The sequence below is a fragment of the Helicoverpa zea genome, chromosome 1 (assembly GCF_022581195.2).
Source record: "Helicoverpa zea isolate HzStark_Cry1AcR chromosome 1, ilHelZeax1.1, whole genome shotgun sequence".
In the NCBI taxonomy this organism is placed as follows: Eukaryota; Metazoa; Arthropoda; class Insecta; order Lepidoptera; family Noctuidae; genus Helicoverpa; species Helicoverpa zea.
In genome coordinates, this window is record NC_061452.1 from 5,960,099 (window position 1) to 5,980,795 (window position 20,697).

The 20,697-nt window shown below is 39.9% G+C and overlaps 3 protein-coding genes across 6 annotated transcripts; 2 read left to right on the top strand and 1 right to left on the bottom strand.

Moving 5' to 3' along the window:
- The first annotated feature begins 119 nt into the window (after window positions 1–119).
- Window positions 120–14,519, top strand: LOC124634985 (aspartyl/asparaginyl beta-hydroxylase). Of its 3 annotated transcripts, none has more exons than XM_047170705.1 (18): window positions 120–273; window positions 407–516; window positions 603–794; window positions 1,030–1,139; window positions 1,391–1,789; window positions 1,881–2,099; window positions 2,707–2,842; window positions 3,364–3,512; window positions 7,149–7,257; window positions 8,878–8,955; window positions 9,619–9,708; window positions 9,794–9,957; window positions 10,035–10,374; window positions 10,817–10,914; window positions 11,844–12,078; window positions 12,162–12,267; window positions 12,896–13,606; window positions 13,729–14,519. In XM_047170705.1, the coding sequence occupies exons 2-18, from the start codon at window positions 465–467 to the stop codon at window positions 13,877–13,879; spliced, it is 3,339 nt and encodes a 1,112-aa protein (XP_047026661.1). In that variant the 5' UTR covers window positions 120–273; window positions 407–464; the 3' UTR covers window positions 13,880–14,519. The 3 variants fall into 3 exon arrangements, with proteins under 3 accessions (XP_047026661.1, XP_047026679.1, XP_047026670.1); XM_047170714.1 differs by having other exon boundaries at window positions 259–277; XM_047170723.1 differs by lacking the exons at window positions 1,391–1,789; window positions 1,881–2,099.
- Window positions 14,520–15,700: 1,181 nt separating this feature from the next.
- Window positions 15,701–19,012, bottom strand: LOC124635001 (DNA-directed RNA polymerase II subunit RPB1). Of its 2 annotated transcripts, none has more exons than XM_047170734.1 (5): window positions 18,791–19,012; window positions 18,403–18,540; window positions 17,487–17,567; window positions 17,150–17,402; window positions 15,701–17,068 (listed from the first exon to the last, which is right to left on the bottom strand). In XM_047170734.1, the coding sequence occupies exons 1-5, from the start codon at window positions 18,842–18,844 to the stop codon at window positions 16,359–16,361; spliced, it is 1,236 nt and encodes a 411-aa protein (XP_047026690.1). In that variant the 5' UTR covers window positions 18,845–19,012; the 3' UTR covers window positions 15,701–16,358. The 2 variants fall into 2 exon arrangements, with proteins under 2 accessions (XP_047026690.1, XP_047026698.1); XM_047170742.1 differs by lacking the exon at window positions 18,791–19,012 and adding an exon at window positions 18,630–18,779.
- Window positions 19,013–19,380: 368 nt separating this feature from the next.
- On the top strand, window positions 19,381–20,518 carry LOC124635015 (ubiquitin carboxyl-terminal hydrolase isozyme L3). Its single transcript, XM_047170753.1, has 2 exons — window positions 19,381–19,535; window positions 19,634–20,518. Exon 2 carries the CDS (start codon window positions 19,647–19,649, stop codon window positions 20,337–20,339), a length of 693 nt encoding a protein of 230 aa, XP_047026709.1. The 5' UTR covers window positions 19,381–19,535; window positions 19,634–19,646; the 3' UTR covers window positions 20,340–20,518.
- Window positions 20,519–20,697: the final 179 nt, after the last annotated feature.

Below are 20,697 nucleotides of genomic sequence, written 5' to 3' on the forward strand. Positions count from 1 at the left end.
ATAAACTAAATCGGAACATTATTAATTTAGCATTAAAATACGTGTAAAGTAAGTGGTTACGTAATGAACTCGTTTTCATTTTTCCCAAACGGATTATTATCTGTTAAAATAATCATTTAAACTTTATCGTGCATAAGTTACGTGAAATAATTTCTAAACTAAGTAAACTTCTCGTCTATCCCTGTCTCCCTCCTCAGCTGTTTTTGCCGGTTATTTTTAGGTTAAAATCTAAAATAAATTGAAGAAAGCTGCGGTGGTACATTACATAGTTTTGTACGTAGGTTATTTTAACATTTCATCGTGCGCCATTCATTTTCTTTATTCATGAAAATTGCGCATTTGGATACTTGTATAACGCGTGTCATAATATATTATATGCAAGTCTTTATGTTCATTGTTTACTCAGGGTTATGAAACAATAAAGTGGATCTCTGTCGCCTCGGGAGCGCCAGTCTTTGTGAACCATGTCAGGGGACGTGCAGCCAAGGAAACGTAAGGATAAGAAGAGGAAGAAAGGTAAGAAATATCTAGTAAAGGTTTAATATGTGTTCTGCATACCAATGAGGTTTTATTGGATCATCGCTCCTTTATTTGCGTTTCAGATGAGTTAGGCGTAGACGAAGCACCTCGTGGTACGGCTGCGGCGCTTGGTGAAGGCGATGTGTTTATGCATTCTCCCAATGAACATGGAACTGGTGGACATTGGTGTGCTAAGATTATATTCTTCTCATTACTCGCTGTGCTCGTAACTCTAATTGGACTGATTATATTGGAAAACAGAGGTCTTACAGAATGTGAGTAAACTTTAACAGAGTTAAGCTATTTTTTTTTCTAGGATATGACAAAGAAATCCATCAGTAAAAGTAGTTCTTAAACTAATTTTAGACTGACAATGTAACACATAACTGTTCCCATTATTCCACACTTGCAGTTCAAAATCATTTTTGCACTATTTAAACATTTTCAACATTGTATAACTTTAAAACAATGGTCAAAATTTTTAACCATTCATTATTTTCCACTTTACAGTGGAAGCGAATTCTGTGGAGTCTCAATACTCAGGAATATTAGAAGGTTGGCTTGAAGATGCACCGGAAGATGACCACCATGACGAACACACACTAGAACTAAAGCATCATGTAAGTAGACCCAAATACAATGATAAGATACATAAACATAAAATACATACATAATACAACAAGGAATGACAATTGACTGCAATATCATTTTATAAACATCAGCCCTTATATTTACCAAGTTCCACAGTCTTAGCATAGTGGATCTATTGCATAAACTTCTGTAAGTATTCAATATTCATACTATTTTTCCAAAAACGTAGCATTTATATTTTTTTATGTATAGCAATGTTTTTACTAAGATTATGACCTAGGATGATGATGAAGAAGATATTGATAATCATAGTCCAGAAGAAATAGATCATGATGATGAGGATGATGATCATGATAATGAGGATGATGACCATGACGATGGTGATGATGATGATGACGATGAACATGACGATGGTGATGATGATGACGAACATGCGGAACAAGATGACGAAGATTCTGCGCAAGATGACGAAAATGACGAGCGTGAAGACAATGATGAAGATGAAAATTCCAATGAACTTGACGATGACGAAGATGGTCAAGAACATGATGGAGATGATGATGATGATGATGGTGAAGACGGCGATCATGATAATGAAGACGCTGATGAAGAAAATGCAGAACTTGACCAACAAGATGATGACAACAGTGAAGAAAGAAGTTTTGACAAATCAAATGAGGTCTATATAATTTTATTGTCCTGAATTGCTTTTGTGGTAAAAATTCGAAATTTGATTGTCCAGTTCTTGTATTCATTACAACTTTCAACAGGATGATGATGATAAAATAGGACAAGGCTATGGAAAGTATGAGGATAGTGGTGAAGACAATAAAAATAACGATGATGATGACGACCTACAAAGGGTAGACGAAAACGATACAGGTGAAGATGATGAAAGAAATGATAGTATTGAACACAATGACGACGGAGCTGATGAAGAAAACAGTGACGAAAATAATCAGGATGACAATGAATCGCGTGAAAATGAGGTGCAAAGTGTGATGCTTGGCAACAGTAAAAGATTGATTCATTTTGATTGGCACTAACATCTTCAAGCTTTTGTTTTTAAAATTTTAATTTAAGACACCAATGATCTAGTGCGTTTATTAAATTAATTAATGAGATTAATATTTTATTAAATCTAACAATAAAAAGAGTCGCTATCAATAACATTATCGAAATAAAACTACATTGTGGTATGGCTTATTATTGTGAATTTAGTTTTGTTGAATCTTAACATACTATGTTCGCGAATTGAGTTAATATGAATTTTTTGGCAATTTTATTACATTACCAGTATAAAAAATTGATTATTGAAACACTGATATTTGAATGTTTAATATTATGGCTAGATATGATTTTTCAGCATGGATAAAAAAGATGTGCATGTATGCACTATATAGTCAAACACATTTAAACTTTTAAATGCAATGTTGTTTTAATATCAAGTTGTATTATTCAGACATAAGCACCAATCAATGTATTACGCTTGTTGTCTACATTTCTCATTCAGTACAGTGATTTGTAGACTACTATAGGTGTGATTATAAAAATAAGTAATTTAGCATAGAGGATGACTATGATAAAATATTACAGGACGAAGAAGAAGAACACGAGGATGAAGAAGAAGATTTAGAGGTAGAAGTAGAGAGACTGGAGAAGGAAGTTTCTGATGATGATTTATCTGAGGAACTGCCCGCACCCGAACTTGATGATGACGATAAAAGCGAAGGTGATTTATTAAGCAATTCATTTAAAAATCATTTTAAACCTCAATAAGCTAAACAAAGCCTGTATAAACTAGTGTGCATTAATAGTGTAATATAACTCAAAAACCGTTGAACTGATTTGGTTAAAAGTTCGAGGAGCTTAGAACAAGCAGATGGACATAATATAGGCTTTTGATCCCCTCCTGTCTTGGTGAGGTAAATAGTTCCCTCTTGACGCTGGTGAAGGTAGATAAATCGAAAAACTTTAATGCATGAATTTAGCATTTATGTCAAAACGATGTTTGTCAATTTGTATCTCAGAAATCTTAAACTATTAAAAACTAACCGTCAGTTGCACAAAGCCCCATTCAAGTTAAAGCTTCTTTAAATCTATTGCTGCCTCTTTCTTTGTCTTTTTTCTTTGTCTCTTTCTTTCTTTGTAGCAATTGATTTAATTAAGCTTTAACTTTAATGGAGCTTTGTGCAACTGACGGTAAGTCTAATTCTGTTGTCAAAAGTTGTAAAATATTAACAAACATTTCAGAAATCTCAAACGAAATAGCTCAAGAGGACGACGCAGATGCTGATGATGGTGCTACGGAGGACGAAGAGTTTTTGGAACCTGACGATATTGACGACGCACTGCCTGAGATCGAACCAATAGTTGCGCCGAAAGGAAAACCTTTAGTTGAGGTAAATTATAATCTGTTACGGTCTTACTACAAAAACTTTAACCACTGTTTTACACTTGTCTAAAAAAAATGTGGCTCCAAAATGAACCATATGTCAACGTCATAATTTGACATTTTTTTAGACAAGTCTTAAACTGACGTTAAAAAGTTTTTGTGGTAAGACGGTTAGAGTTTTAGGTCGATAGAAAATCGAAATTAGAGTCGATTTGCCGTGTAGCGACGGCTTAAGAATACATGTGTCGCTACCCCCTTCTTCCAGTGGGTGTCGTAGAAGTCGACTAATGGAGTCAAAAATGCACCGAACACCGTGCGAGAGAAGGAAAACTCGAAAAAAACCCTCTATCAACCCGTCTGGCCAGCGTGATAGCAGTAGGCTAAATTCCTCAATGTGCAGAACGAAAAAGCCACGGCCCCTAGTTCCCGGCAGTCCCGCTATTCCCGGTCACGGTGGCGACCGTGGTTACGGCGGGACAGGGGGTGCGAAGAATCTCCGGGTTACGGGAGGCCACCAAACACAACTTACTCTTGCGACGTACAACGGCCGCACGCTGCGGCTTGACTCGCATCTGGCGCAACTCGAGGTGGAACTTGGGAAGATTAGGTGGCATATATTAGGGTTATGTGAAGTTCGAAGAGAGGGGGAGGACACCATAACCCTCGAATCAGGTCACCTAATGTACTTCCGAGAGGGAGACCAACAATCCCAAGGTGGCGTTGGGTTTCTGGTAAATAAGTCCCTAGCTGATAACGTTGTGGAGGTGTCTAGTGTGTCGAACAGGGTAGCGTACCTTATCATAAAGCTCACCGACAGGTATAGCCTCAAGGTAGTGCAAGTGTACGCACCGACCTCGACACATTCAGACGATGAAGTGGAGGATATGTTTGATGATATATCAAGGGCCCTCCACTTCACTACAAAGACCCATTACACCGTTGTCATGGGGGACTTTAACGCTAAAGTGGGAGTACAGATTTGCGGCGAATCGGCAGTAGGATCCCATGGATTTGGAAGCAGGAATCATAGGGGGCAAATGCTCGTCAACTTCCTCGAACGCGAGGGGCTCTTTTTGATGAACTCCTTTTTCAAAAAGCAGCCCCAAAGGAAGTGGACGTGGCAAAGCCCCGACACTATGACTAAAAATGAGATTGACTTCATCATGACGAACAAGAAGCACATATTCAGAGACGTCTCCGTGATCAATAGGTTTAATACCGGGAGCGATCACCGACTTGTCCGAGGCTCTCTGAATATCAACTTCAAGGCCGAACGTTTCCGTCTGGTGAAGGCCAGGCTCCGACCAACACTGCTCCAAACCATGACAGGATCTGAAACGTTCCAGTCAAATCTGGAGAACCGATTTGCCGCCGTGGAAACCACAACAGACGTTAACCAGAACCATGAATATGTGGTTCGGATCCTCAGGGAGGAAGGTTCGCGATTCTGTAACATGCAGCGTAAGGGCAAGAAATCAAAGCTTTCGGAAGAGACATTAGGGCTTATGAAGAAACGACGTGAAAACCCGCCTGTCACTTCGTCAGCTAAGCGGGCTCTAAACCAAGAGATCAACAAGCACGTACGACGCGACCTCCGGTGCTCCAATACTCTTGCCATTGAAAGAGCAATTGAGCTGAATCGGGGGTCAAAGGTGTTCGTACAATCTCTTGGAAGAAGCCACTTGACGAAGCTGACCACAACAAGTGGAGAAGTCGTTTCTTCGGTGCCGGCAGTCCTTTCGGAAGTGGAAAATTTCTATGGCCGGTTATACGCATCGCATGCATCTCGACCTGATCCCGGAAATGAGGATTCTAGAGCCACATTAACACGCCATTTCACCGAAGATCTGCCAGAAGTCAGCAGTGGCGAAATCGAGATCGCTCTGAGACAGCTCAAAAATGGAAAAGCCCCTGGCGAGGATGGCATTACAACAGAGCTTTTAAAAGCAGGAGGTAAGCCCGTACTGGGGGAGCTCCAGAAGCTTTTTAATGCCGTCCTGTTTGAAGGGAGAACTCCAGAGGCGTGGAGTAGGAGTGTTGTCGTCCTGTTCTTCAAAAAGGGAGACAAAACCCAGCTGAAGAACTATCGACCCATTTCCCTCCTAAGCCACGTATATAAGCTGTTCTCAAGAGTGATCACGAACCGACTTGCGCGAAGACTCGACGAATTCCAACCACCGGAGCAGGCTGGGTTTCGGAGCGGATACGGCACCATAGACCACATCCACACAGTGCGGCAGATTATACAGAAGACCGAAGAGTATAATCAGCCCCTGTGTCTAGCATTTGTGGACTATGAGAAGGCCTTTGACTCGGTTGAAATCTGGTCTGTTCTGGAGTCCCTGCAGCGTTGTCAAGTAGATTGGCGATACATCCAAGTGATGAGATGTCTTTACGAAGCCGCTACAATGTCCGTCCAAGTACAGAATCAGCAAACAAGGCCCATACCGTTGCATCGAGGAGTGAGACAAGGGGATGTTATTTCCCCGAAACTGTTCACTAATGCAATGGAGGATATGTTCAAGACGCTGAACTGGAAAGGACGCGGCATCAACATCAATGGCGAACACATCTCTCACTTGAGATTTGCTGACGATATCGTCATCATGGCGGAAACGCTGCAGGACCTACAACAGATGCTGAACGACCTGGCTGAATCTTCTCTACGCATCGGCCTACGGATGAACTTGGACAAAACCAAGGTCATGTTCAATGAACATGTTCTACCGGAACCGATTGCGATACACGGCGCCGTTCTCGAAGTTGTTCGGAAATATGTATACCTCGGGCAGACATTGCAGTTAGGTAGAAACAACTTTGAGGACGAGGTGAATAGGAGAATTCAGTTGGGTTGGGCTGCATTTGGGAAGCTACGTCGAGTCCTAACATCGTCGATCCCACAGTGCCTAAAGACAAAAGTCTTCAATCAGTGCGTCCTACCTGTCATGACTTACGGAGCCGAAACGTGGACACTGACGGTACGGCTGGTCCACAAGTTCAAAGTCGCTCAGCGGGCTATGGAAAGAGCTATGCTCGGCGTTTCTCTGAGGGATCGCATCAGAAATGAGGTAATCCGTCAGAGAACCAAGGTCATCGACATAGCCTACCGAATCAGCAAGCTGAAGTGGCAGTGGGCTGGCCATATTAGCCGAAGAACCGATAACCGTTGGGGTAAACGAGTTCTAGAGTGGAGACCACGCCTCGGCAAACGTAGTGTAGGACGTCCTCAGGCACGGTGGAGTGATGACTTGCGCAAGACGGCTGGCAGGAGCTGGATGCGAGAAGCCGAAAATAGATCTCAGTGGCGTGCACTTGGAGAGGCCTATGTCCAGCAGTGGACTGCGATAGGCTGATGATGATGAGAAAATCGAAATTGGTAATTTACAAAAAAAAACCGTCTTTCGTCATTGGTAAAGATGTTGTCAAAACTGGTAATTGATATACAAACATATTGGTCTGGTTTGTTTTGAATGAAATACTGTATCTTTAGAAAGTTAAGTTGCCATCAGGCTGGTTAGTACTTTTGACTGACAAATAAGCTGGAGCTGTGTTTTGTACAACATTTTAAAACTTCAATAATTTATTTATTCGAACTGCTTTTTTAAAAAAATGGGGGTAAATAAATATGCTCAATATTGATCAGGTTGAAGAAGAAACACCTATCGTCAAGCCTGCTGATACTTTGGCCGAAGAAGAAGAATACGAGAAACAGCAAGAAGAGCTAAGACGTGAACAGGAACAAGCTTCTCACAGTGAGTTATTTCATATAATTGTAATAATTTGCATGCCAATAATAAAACCTTAACCTACCAGCTTATTACGGGCTTGTTTCGCTAATAATTCGTAACATAAATAAAATAGTTCCCATTAACACCGTAATATTGAAATTCCATTCTGCTTAAGACATCGGTTTTGGTTTTGATAACAGATCTAACAATTGATATAGTTTTTATTTCATAAAACTATGTAAAAATAAATGTTGTGGAAATTAATTTCTTTTATTTTGACCCATTTGCTTTAGTGAGCTAAGTATTTGATTTCTTTTCCTTTTAATTTTCAACACAGGTTTTTCTTTTTTTCGGAATTTGTTGTTTTCTTTTGTTGCACCGATTGTAATGTATTATTGGATAAAATATTTGTTTTAAACAGCATTGTTACGAAAACTTACTTTTCGGGCCCATTTTAGATCATTCGTGTTTTTTTTTTATAGTTATATACCTCATACAGAAATCTCATACATATCTGCATAGGTCCCTAATAGTTGGCATTAGAATTATTACTTTTGAATTTACAATTACAAATTACATTAGAACAACAACCTAATTGTTAACTCTTCCACTGACACTCACGTGTACCTAATTTTGCTGAATTAATTTCATCTTTATCTTTGTAAATTTTCATACACTTAATTTTGTTCATGTTCGATTAATAACAATAATGATCGCCTTAGCTTACCTACTCTAGGATCACTTGTAAATCGCTAAACTGTATTATCTTGTCTATGTTAACGCGGAAAGGGCTTTTGCAATTAGCCTACATCGAAAATAGATTCTCTCGAAGTCCTCATTACGGACGCGCTATTTTTGTTTCCTAAGACTTTATGCGAGACAAAGGACTATTTGGCATGTTAAGCTTTAAATGTATGCGACCCAAATGACAAAGCGTATTCATTGTTCTTGCTATTAAATAAATTATAATTGAGGATGTCGTGTAGACGGGCGACAGATTGATATGACCATTGATTATATCCATGATTAACTTCAATATGTGTAAGAAATCTCTTGATGTGACGTTAAAAACAGTCTTTGCATTTGCCTTGGACGAAGGTTTTGTTTAAATTAGTTAAAGCAGGAATTGCTTTGGCAAGTTCATTTAACGCAACATAACCAAGTGTTTTTCAAAACATTGTAATCTGTACAAAAAAGGTTTACTAGGTACACCTTCAGCACAAACATTACGCGCGGACTTAACGTCTGTACGTCGTCGAAAATGCATACGATTACGGTGAAATAGAGCTTTTCGAAGAGTGCACTGGTGACTTTCAGTTTCACCGCGTTTCAATCGTTATTGAGTTCGGATCGGGACAGGCAGCTGTCCTCTTGGGTCCATGCTTTCGCATTTCAGCTATAGAAGACTAAAACTGCCGACTACACGAGTCTGAATGGTTCGTTGCGCACGGTCTACAAAAAAAGCTACATAGCATTGTTAGTTAGCCCGCTTCGCCCAATTTAAGCGATTTTGGCATTGCAAAACCTTAGTGACCTGTCAAAATTTAATTAGTAACCAGACGTAAAGTCATCAGTGCGCGCATCTATGACCGTGGTGTTTGTGAGGTGTACGCAACGGTAACGCGTGTGGCGCGTGTGTTGCAGTGTGGCTGAAGCTGGGCGTGGGCGGCGCGTTGCTGTTGGCCACCCACGCCGTCGTGCGTCGAGCCACTGCCCGGCGCGGTGCGTACCATTCATTACTTTCTCATTAGAAACCATACTTTTAGCTTATGGATGATAACTTTTTGACATTTATATAATAAGACTTATATAAAAAACAAGTTATGCGAATAGTTTCTTGTCTATGGTAACCGGGTTTTAGCTCTACACTCACTCACGCTACTGCTCCATCTGAGTTCCGAATTTCATTGTTAAGCATAGGCAAGCATTAATTTTAAAAACAATTTGGTTTAAGGAGGATATGTGTCAGGACGGAAGTGGAATAGTAGCTGTACAAACTATATACTTCTTGAAGTTAATTCAATCCACTTTCTCTTAATTATCATTTTGCATAAATATAGTTTTAATCTAAAAAGTTGATTCCTATTCTCTTTTCAATGAGACTCAATAAAACAGTCGTTAGAGTTGAATCTTAGAATAACTTTTATAAGTAGATATAATTGGAAATGAATAGTTTCTAACAATTTTATTCAATTGTGATACCTATGTATTTAGGGATTTGGAAATATTCCAATAAAGTTAACGTATAGTTTAATTCGCATATGAGACATTGATAAATTGGCAAAGATTATATCCCATACACACCCACATTTAGCGTAGGAAGATGTAGACCTATCAATTCAATCTGTACAATCCAACGCAATTGAACTGCAATTTTCGTAACAGATGCATCAGCAAGTGAAGAGCACGATATTAGGGAAGAAACGCCTGTGAGGGACCGTCGAATGACTCTCATATCTGAAGAAGCCGCAGCTGGTAGGAAATATTTATTACAGACATAACGTAAATACGCCAGTTTTCCTCGAACCATAAGTTAATTAGTTGTTTTACGTGACTGCAGCAATTGATGAAGAAGAGGAAACTTCCCAACCAGTTGAGGAAGAAAATCTAGCTGAAAAGATTGCTTCTGTTATTAAAACTGCTCCACCTCCAAAGGAAGAAATTGAAGAAGAGGTAGTAGAGGAGGAAGAAGAAGAAAACGAAGAAGGGCCAATAGGAGCCAAGGTAAGATTGTAATCGATATTCTAAATCATTTATTGATCAATAAATGTTCTTTATAAACGACAACCAATAATCCACAGGAAGTTAGCGCAAAAGGAATCACGAAAGATAAAGAACTGTACAGCGACGAAGAAGAAGACGAAGAAGTTGAGGAGGAAGAGGAAATTGTTGAAGAAGTAAAGGAGCCTCCGAAGAAAGCAGCTCCAACTCCACAAAATTCGGCGGAGACTAAACCAACGCCTGACGACGATGTACCCGATGACGTGGAAATAATCGATAATGAGCAGCTTGAGGAGGAATATGAAGAAGAAGACGATGAAGAGGAGGAAATATCAGACGTAGATGATGCAGAGCTTCTCAGCCGGCTGGAGGCTAAATACGGGCGTCTGCCCGAACCGGAGCGATTCGGACCAAAACCCAGTAAACACGACTGTATGCCTGTGTCCGCTTGCTCGCGTAGACTCGCAGTTGGCTTCATCACTTAACTTATTAACCCTCCCTGGCATGACTAACTGTAACGTGAGTGGATATGAATTATTCATTAATATACTTATATTTGTTTTGTGCTTTCATATTTTAGGTTCGGTGTTCATTTCAGATTTAATTGCCATGAACATCTGGTTCTACATACCCTATGTAGAATTATATTTAAGTATGTAACATAGGTGTCATATGTCATTGCAGATTCTGAATAGATCTAAAACTTAGTAATTACATTGACCGACTCAGATTTAGTTAACGTTCATCTATTCCCTACGCCCTAGATCCGGACAACTGTCTATAAACTGCTCCGCATAACAAAGTTGTTTTTATTTTTCATCTTTTTTATTTATTTTTTAATTCTTGTATGCGCAATTTGCAGAGGATGGTGGGAACAGTATAGAGGACGACTGGCCGGGAGAGCCCAGTGATCAGTACTGGCGTCAACAACTCGACCAAGCGGAGGAAGAGCTACGCCAAGTAAGCACTTACAAGTTATTTTTTCTTTAAAATCTCTTCAAATATATAATATTATTCATATTTATTTGAGATAGAGCTGTTTTCCACGCCCGGGGTAACTGCTCTCCAAAACAAAATAAGTCTAATAACCGTCTGTCACATCACATCTATCTCAAAAATCGTCTAAATCAAGTCAGAGTTTTGCCTAAAAGCTTGACAAACAAACACACTTTCGGAATTTCAATGTTATGATCCTTCACACAGCAAGGGTGTTGTATTAGGAATATCGAGTTGCCTTGTTAATAAATTCAGAATAGAAATGATAGAGCTATTAAATAATTGTTGGTGTATCATTATTTTCTGTTATTATGATTACCTCGAGTGTTTTGATTTTCTTAATTAATTTTAAAATGCACGTCCATATTTGTTATTAACTGGCATGCTACTGAGTGAGTTTTTGATTGTCTTAAAGCTTATAATGGCTTTGCTCGCTTCCCATGTTATCACAACGGTACACCAACAATATAAGAAATCGAGACCTAGGAGGATATTTGAATACTCCAATCAATTCAACCTCAAAATGTTCATTGTACGTTTCTCAAACCACTATTATATCAACTTTCAGGAGTGGCTCGACTAACTTATTTTTATTTTCGCATCCAAAATTCGCATCCATCATACTTTGCTCGTTGTGCCATTTTCCTTTGGACTTGTTGTCGGCGGAGGGTTGGGCTGCATCCCGCGCCCGCACCCCGCGTGGGCTGCCCCCGCCTTCCTCCGACGACATCGTCTCCCCTAGACTAGGAACTGTTGCTCACCTGCCTGAACGCAAACACGAAGTAGAAAGCAAATCGATGTTAATACGAGTGATTTGCTGGTTAGTGCGTGTTGAGGGCGGGTGAGCGGTTGTGTGTGTGCGTGTGTGAGTGTATCGTGTACTAACGTGCGAGGGCGCGTGGGGCCGGGCGCGGCGACTGGCGGGCGCGGGCGCGCTGGCGGGCAGTGCGCGCGCGCGCTGGCTGCTGGCGCGCGCCGCCGACGCCGAGGCCGAGGCGCGCCGCGACAACCGCCTGCTCTCCGCCGCCATCACCGCCTACCTGCATCTGCTCAAGATGAACGAACGCCTCTCCGACCACAGGCTGCTCGAGGTCGCGCATCGAACGCTTGACAGAATACGATTTAGAGGTCATTTTTATTCCATAAATACATATTCATACCTATATTCCTAAATAATAATAGAAAATTATAATACACATTTCTGTTCGCAGGTAATTATTTAAGTGCGGAACCTGTGTACAGGTTGCTCATTCGTCGGTTTCCTGACGTGCCCGACTATCACAATAATCTTACGGTGTCTTTCCTCATGGCTAACAGGTAGCTTCCCATAAAAAATTATATTGCGTTCTTGCGTTTTTTAGGGTTCCGTAGCCAAAATGGCAAAAACGGAACCCTTATAGTTTCGTCATGTCCGTCTGTCCGTCTGTCCGTCTGTCACAGCCGATTTACTCGGAAACTATAAGTACTACAGTGATGAAATTTGATGGGAATATGTGTTGTATGAACCGCTACAAAAATATGACACTAAATAGTAAAAAAAAGAATTGGGGGTGGGGCCCCCCATACATGTAACTGAGGGATGAAATTTTTTTTTTCGATGTACATACCCGTGTGGGGTATCAATGGAAAGGTCTTTTAAAATGATATAAAGTTTTCTAAAAAACATTTTTCTTAAAGTGAACGGTTTTTGAGATATCAGCTCTCAAAGTCGTAAAAAGTATGTCCCCCCCCCTCTATTTTTATAACTACGGGGTATAAAATTCTAAAAAAAATAGAGGTGATGCATGCTAATTAACTCTTTCAACGATTTTTGGTTTGATCAAAGTATCTCTTATAGTTTTTGAGATAGGTTGATTTAACTGTAATTTACGGAACCCTTCGTGCACGAGTCCGACTCGCACTTGGCCGGTTTTTTGTTATAATAATATACTTCAATATGTTTTAGGGCCGACCTCGCTGAACAGGTCATTAAAGATACGCTTAAAAAGTGGCCCAACGATCGCGTAGCACTGGCCCACCATGGTTTTGTAATGAAAACTCAACATAACCGCAACGAAGAAGCAGTTGAGGCATTCCAAAAAGCTTTGGAGGGCGATGTCGGACCAGCGACTGAGCCACGGTTTTATTACCACCTTGGAGACTCGCTCCTCTTGCTGGGTCGATTCAAAGAAGCCCATGAAGTCCACAAGCGTGGAGCGGCACTTGGCCACTTTCTATCACCGGCGCAACGATCGCTATATAATGTAGATCGACTAAAAAGTCAACCATGGTGGAACATAGAACAGACTCCTTATGCTAAGTTAGCTCGCGCCTTAGAAAAATCTTGGAAAGAAATTTTGAAGGAAGGAGAAGCTGCAAAAGCTCTGTATGAGAAAGAAAAAGAGGGTCTCAAAGAGCGAGGTGAATGGTCGCAACTGGACTTATTCGTTCGCGGCCAAGAAATTCCCAATAGATGTAAGAGGGCACCTGTGACGTGTTCGATCGTGCGGTCGGAAGCAGCCGCGGTGGGCTGTAGACGCGGCCAAGTGAAGTTCAGTGCGATGGAGGCAGGCACCCATGTCCGGCCACATGTCGGGCCCACCAACTGCCGCTTACGGATGCACTTAGGTCTCAGTAATACCAAAGATACATACTTAAGAGTGGATCAGGAAACCAGGTGAGATAAACAAGTGGCCACTTTTGATTTTAGATGAATAATTACAACTTTTTTTACGATCTTAATAACAGCCTATATGATTTCATCTGAGGACTCACTAAAACGTGTTATTCAATTGTCAGACAGTGGCAAGTGGGCAAGACGTTCATGTTCGACGACAGCTTCGAGCACGAGGTGTGGCACAACGGCACCGGCACGCGGCTGGTACTCATAGTGGACGTGTGGCACCCCGCGCTCACGCCCGCCGAGCGCCGAACTCTGCCAGCCATCTGAACGTCCTCTCCGTCCTCGCAGTGTTTCAACACTACCGTAGTCTTGGTTTATGGCACTCCCATAGCCCATGCGGGTGGCAGTCGGTCGCCCGCAGACCATGGGAGTGTGACCCAGCTACGGACTACATGTCATAATAAGGCGTCCGTTATGTACACACCTTTAGGTACTATACCCATATCAAAATAAGGGAACAGGACAAGTTAATAAATCCCGATGGGAAAAAGTATTTTTAATGTAAGAATGAATTAAACTAGTCAATTTTACATCAATAATAATGCATACATCGCGTTTAGCGTTGCATTTAATGTTTACATGGTTTCGCAAAAGTAATATTGAATTTCTTTAAAAATAATTTGACGCATAATTTTACCGTACTTATGATAGTTACCTGTAAAGTCTGTCATAGGCATATCAGTTTTAAATTCGTGAACTGGAAGTTATCAGTCGATTTTATAATGATCATTCATATAATATAATGTACCTAACTAACATTTTTTTTCTTTAAAACTAGTAAATTATTGTTTCGGCTTATTTATGTATATAGCTGGCAATTTTATAAAATATTCATGATCAGTGTATTGAATTGTCTTATATTTCTCTGTTAAGATTAATATTAAGAATAAAATTATAATGCTCGATATAACATTACTTTTTATTTTCTTCTTCCAATGTATGTAGGTATTAAAAGTCGTGGTGGCCTAGTGGGCAAAGAACCAACCTCTCGAGTATGAGGGCGCGGGTTCGATTCCAGGTCAGGCAAGTACCAATGCAACTTTTCTAAGTTTGTATGTACTTTCTAAGTATATCTTAGACACCAATGACTGTGTTTCGGATGGCACGTTAAACTGTAGGTCCCGGCTGTCATAGAACATCCTTGGCAGTCGTTACGGGTAGTCAGAAGCCAGTAAGTCTGACACCAGTCTAACCAAGGGGTATTGGGTTGCCCGGGTAACTGGGTTGAGGAGGTCAGGCAGGGCAGTCGCTCCTTGTAAAGCACTAGTACTCAGCTACATCCGGTTAGACTGGAAGCCGACCCCAACATAGTTTGGGAAAAAGGCTCGGAGGATGATGAATGTATGTAGGTATCAGGAGGAGAAATTGTCAAAAAAATAAAGATCTGTATTTGCTTAGTAGGTGTATATTTGGTATAAAAATTACCAGATAGTCTGGTTCAAATATAACCCTATAACTTATACACTTAACCTAATAAAGCTCGTTGTAATCTAATTAATTGCTAGGTACAAAATTGGTCCACAGTTCATCATCAAGACTATAGTAACAAATACAGTCCGATTATTTATACCTTATCTAGACAAATTCGACTTTTGCTTAAACATTCATAATGAGATTCTAGTAATTCGAGAACTTCAACTCAATTGGACGGAAGTATAAGGTGATCTTCACACTGCCCCGCATCACGCTGCATCTTGCGTGTCGACGCACCTACGCGCGTTCCTGCGGGAGTGCAGATCTGCATCATCGTGCGGGTTTTTCACGCACTCACGCGCGTAGGTGCGTTTTGTAAATTCACGCACAGCGAGTTCCATTTTCAAATATACACGTCACGCCCATTCAAAATCACGCGCGGCATTGCGGGATTCAGTGTGCCATACCTTGCGTCTCGCCCCGCACCTACGCGCGGGGGTGCGTGTTTCTCCGCATGTATGTGCGTAATCCGCATGAACGCGCGTGGATGCATTTTCAGTGTGTTGGACTATGCGTGTTTTCCATACAAACGGAGATATTTCCATACAACGGAAAAAAACGCATCCACGCACTACGCTGCATCATGCGGGGCAGTGTGATAATCGCCTTACACTGGAATTCTCATAACATTATAAAATAACTATTGTTTACTTTCTAATTTACTAATAAAGGGATCTTGATACTATTTATTTCGATATACATTTACAGAACACAAGTAATGTATGTACTGAACATTAAAAACATGTTATGATCAGCTTCTGGAATGTGAGTCAGTGGAATGGTTTAGGGTAGGATTCGATATAAAATGTAAGTATAAACTTATTTTGTGCCCAAACAAATAAGTATAAATTCACTGGGCAATCAAATCAACAATTGGATAATTTATAATTAATCTTCAATTCAGTTTGAATGCTTCATAACGACACGTGCTATCGTTGTTAAACTAATTATTTCTGGCAGAAACTTAACACTAACAGTTTCATTAAAGCTAATGTCTTGACATAATAATAACAATTCCTTAAAAATATGCTCGCTCAATGACCTAAACCCAAATGAAAAAATTCGTATAAAATCACATTCACATCTTGAAACACTCATTCGTTAAACACACCACTTGATGGCAATATTTCGATATGATTATCTAAATATAAATCAAAACTTAGTGACTACAGTAAGGCCAGCAATATTTCAAACAGCATTTACCAAATAACATCACTGAAGTAAGGCACTTAAGTACTCTGCAAGGTCAAGCATCTACAATATGATTGATTAATTAAGCTGCTATATTCATGTTATAATGATCATTGATGGGCTGGTAGGCGGGCGGACCGGGCGCCTGCGGCGTGGCGCGGGCGCTGTAGGGCGGCGCGGGCGGCGGCGGCGTCTGCCACGCCGCCTCGCCGTAAGCGCCGCCGTACACGTAAGAAGGAGACTCGCAAGGAGTTATATTGTCTGCTCTATTATCGTAAGTGGGTGCGGTCTCATAATTTCTTTCAATATTGTCATAAGATGCAATGTTGGGCTCGTATTTCCTTGGTGGGTTTGGTTCGTTGTAAGGGCCGACTACATCATAACCCGATTTCATACTGCTACGACCTATGGTGTTATACCTATTATTAGTGACTATAGGAACAGATTCGACTGGGGGTGGTGGGTCATAGGCATCTTCTACACAAGGAAAGTTTTCTCGCTCTGCTGTGTGATAAGAGACAGGACGCGCCGCGTGAAAATTGGAGTAGGACGAGTGTGCCGACGTCGGTCGAGAGGCTCTCGACTCGCGAGGCAACGAAGCGTTTGACGATAAGTATCCGGCGTTTCTGTATGATCGACGGGACCTCCGGACTGACGAGTTATTTCCTCGAGAACCTGATCGACGTTTGACTCGACGAGGTGTCATTGGCTTCATTGAAGTTTCACTGATGTTTGTTTCTGTTGGACTTAGTTCAATCGTATACACCGGTCGACGAGACATTGTTCCTTTATCTGCGAATAAATAAGTGAATGAGCACTACTGTTTACTGTTTATAGCACTTGAAATCAGTATAAAAAAAAATATGTTGTTACCTGCTGCTGGCTTCTGCTTTTTAAAGGATCTATAAGCCAAAACAACAGCAAGTGGTAATGCTGTGGCTGCAAATATAGCAGCAACAGCTGACTGTCCCAGTTCCACATGGTCCCACTGCATGAAACAACCCTCAACTCTTGTGGGTCTCCATGAGCCAGGACCATCCACTTCATCCCAAACTGGTTGACATCCCCAACCATTGCCTTCCCACCAGCTCACACTGCCTGTACCTAGGGATAACAGGCCACTATCCTGAAAAATATATGACTTGCTTTATATAGTCTAGAATAAGGGGAAAAATATAATATTTACATAAAAACTTAAAATAAATCATACCCTGTTCAAAGAGCCCAAATTCAGGTAGTAGCATATCAAAAATATGTTCCATACTAGCCACATGAAACTCCATATTGCATACTGTAAAGAATAAAAAAGGTTTTTTTTATTCAAAATCAAGTGTCACAAACATGTCACACAATCAAAAGAGAAAGGTTGAAAATAAAATTATCAATTTAATAATGATTAGAGTCAAGATTGACATAAACATTCTAAAACTAGTTTGTCCGGCATCACTATGGCCTAATGTGAATAAGCAAAAGTTTGTTTACATAACAAAAAGTTTTTTCTTTAATAATATACCTACACATTATTAAAATTTGCTTTAATGACACCTATCTTAGGATATGAAAAGATTTATTACTTTAATTTTACTATGGAATAATAAAGCGTTAACCCATTCCCACAGATGCATGAGTCAAATTCAATCAGGACCATAAAACTTCCTCCTTTTAGAAGATTGGTTATAAATAGGGCTGCCATCCGTCCGGGTTTCCCCAGATTTGTCCTCGTTTTAAGGCCGTCCGGGGGCCGTCCGGGCGGGGTTTCAAGAAGTGTCCGGGGAAAACCCGGACACTTTTCATGTAAGGAAACACCTCATTGAATTTAAGTATATGTTAATAGTTAATGGATTACAAATTAGGTGTTATTTTGTTTAAAAAAAAATCGTACTGGTTCGGAGAAAAAATGCTATTTACGCCAAATGTCTGGGTTTTTTAAATGTTTGTCCGGGTTTGGCGAAATTCGAGATGGCAGCCCTAGTTATAAAGAATGTGATAGTAAATTCTTAAATGGTTACATAATGTTGTTTATGGAACCACCTACACATGGTGAAAGCAAAAGAAAAAAGTAGGTCATTTCTTTACCACTTGTTAGCAATATACCATAATGCTGAACCGTCTAACTGTTGACTTACCGCTAAAAGATACTTTGTAATATACTGAACAGCTCCAAATGATCCAAATATTATCAAAATTATGTTCGTGAAGTTTGCAATTATTGGCAACCACATATATCCAAGAAAATCAAAGACTTGCCGCTGTATTGTGATGATCTGTAATAAAGAAACAATGATTATAGCAATCAACACCAGAGTATGAGTCATTTAAATATGATTTCATATCATCAGAATCTGCATGGTACCTAGTGGAGGTCATCAGTTACTAGGTCTAAGAAGTACCTAATCTCTACTCCAAGAAAAACAGTCCAATATGATAAATAAAAGTGGTAAGCTTATGAACGGTAATAAGGCACAGCCAATAGAAATATCAACATTTCTATAAGATTTTAACGGCAAGACATACCAATTCCAAAATACAGACGATCAACAATAACGTTCTTAGACCACAAACTGCCATTTCAACAAGTTATCCAACGGAATCGCACAAAAACTTTCAATTTATTTTAGGAAATATACAGGTACATTTTTATAAACACTTAATTATCTAATTCTAATACATAAAACTAATAAACTAAACATTTTGAATAACAAAATTATTCCCGTTGTATGTGTGGTAAAAGTTTTTTTTTTTAATCGGCAATGTTAAGAATAGTGATGTGGTGTTAAATCAGTGTCATTGTCCAAATTCAAATCGAATATATAAATATCGGATATCCCGTTTTTAAATCGGATTATGCAGAAACAAACACGCAGAATCACTTTGATTTGGAGTATAATTATGTGAAATTTTTGACAATATTAATGTAGCACCGGAAAGTAAATTGATTCTAAATCTCACCCATCATGATCGTATGTAATATATTGAAGTTGAACAGACAGAACAGATGAATATTATCCTTTGAATCAACCAACTTGCGCTTAAAATATCGCAATTTTTTTTTACCACATCAGTCGAAATATATAACAATTTAGTCGATTCTCTTTTGACCCCACCTCACAAGGACTACTCTATGTTGATAATCAAAAAGTCAGACGGAATCGGATTGTATTGATCGGTCAGGGTTACTTACTCATCATAATTTGAATTTCTCGAATACGCTACCTCAGTCTGACTTTGTTTTAGTATTTATTGAGAAGTTTTATAACTGGTAAGTACAATTCATTATGTATTACTCATAGAGACTGCGTATTAACATCTGAATCTAGTAGGTACCGGTAACCTCACATGTTCGAATTTTACTTCCAGAAATAAAACCGAAATGGCGACTGAAACTTTAATCCCATTAGAATCAAACCCCGAGGTTATGAATAAGTTTTTGCAGAAATTGGGAGTACCTAGTCAATGGGGTATCGTAGATGTTATGGGCTTGGAACCTGAAATGCTGTCGTGGGTTCCCCGTCCCGTGCTTTCTGTCATGCTCCTCTTCCCGGTTTCCGATGCTTACGAAGAACATAAACAAAAGGAAGAAAGCGATATTCTATCGAAGGGACAAGAAGTTTCAAGCAGTATTTTCTATATGAAACAGTTCCTAAGTAATGCTTGCGGCACTGTGGCACTTGTGCACAGTGTTGCCAATAATACTGATAAAATAGAGCTGGCTGAAGGACACATGAAGAAATTCTTAGATGAAGCCAAAGATATAGATGCTTCTGCTCGAGGAAAATTGTTAGAAAAGTCTGAAGGTATTATCACTGCCCACAAGGAATTGGCCCAAGAGGGACAAACCAATACTCCCAGTGCTGAGGAGCCTGTCAACCATCATTTTATAACATTTGTTCATAAGGATGGGTCTCTATATGAATTAGATGGCCGCAAGGCTTTCCCTGTTAATCATGGCCCTACTACACCTGATTCTCTACTAGAAGATGCTGCCAAGGTGTGCAAGGAGTTCATGGCTCGTGATCCCAATGAAGTACGCTTCACAGTTATTGCATTGGCAGCTTCTGACTAATGTATTGTTGTATAGAGTTGAGCTCTCTACAGCATTTTGCAGGCTGTAGTTTATAATGAGCCGTGCTTCTTATTCAAGCTTAAAAGTATTCTGACGTTTGATACTAAAAGGTGCAATGTAAGCTTTTGTGATACAATATAAAGTATTTATTTTGAAATAAACTTCATAAAAAAGTTAAATGTCTTTGTTTAGAAAACCTTTACAATCTGTACCAAAAGGCTGAAACAGAGCCTTACTAAACTAATTACCTCAATTCCCCTAGTAAATCACAAAAACGGATTAGGCACTGAAGTATAGATTCTTTAACCTTGTAAATTCATTCAACCAAGCCCTTTATGTGCAAAACCTTTTGTTAGCT

What these genes read in the sequence shown, in the direction of transcription:
- LOC124634985 (XM_047170705.1), top strand. Translation starts at nt 465, where the DNA reads ATGTCAGGGGACGTGCAGCCAAGGAAACGTAAGGATAAGAAGAGGAAG. An exon ending in GGATAAGAAGAGGAAGAAAG is followed by an intron (nt 517 to 602) that starts GTAAGAAATATC and finishes TTTGCGTTTCAG; the next exon opens with ATGAGTTAGGCGTAGACGAA. An exon ending in CACTAGAACTAAAGCATCAT is followed by an intron (nt 1,140 to 1,390) that starts GTAAGTAGACCC and finishes ATTATGACCTAG; the next exon opens with GATGATGATGAAGAAGATAT.
- LOC124635001 (XM_047170734.1), bottom strand. Translation starts at nt 18,844, where the DNA reads ATGGCAGTTTGTGGTCTAAGAACGTTATTGTTGATCGTCTGTATTTTG. An exon ending in TCGTCTGTATTTTGGAATTG is followed by an intron (nt 18,541 to 18,790) that starts GTATGTCTTGCC and finishes TCTTTATTACAG; the next exon opens with ATCATCACAATACAGCGGCA. An exon ending in AAAGCAGAAGCCAGCAGCAG is followed by an intron (nt 17,069 to 17,149) that starts GTAACAACATAT and finishes ATTTATTCGCAG; the next exon opens with ATAAAGGAACAATGTCTCGT.
- LOC124635015 (XM_047170753.1), top strand. Translation starts at nt 19,647, where the DNA reads ATGGCGACTGAAACTTTAATCCCATTAGAATCAAACCCCGAGGTTATG.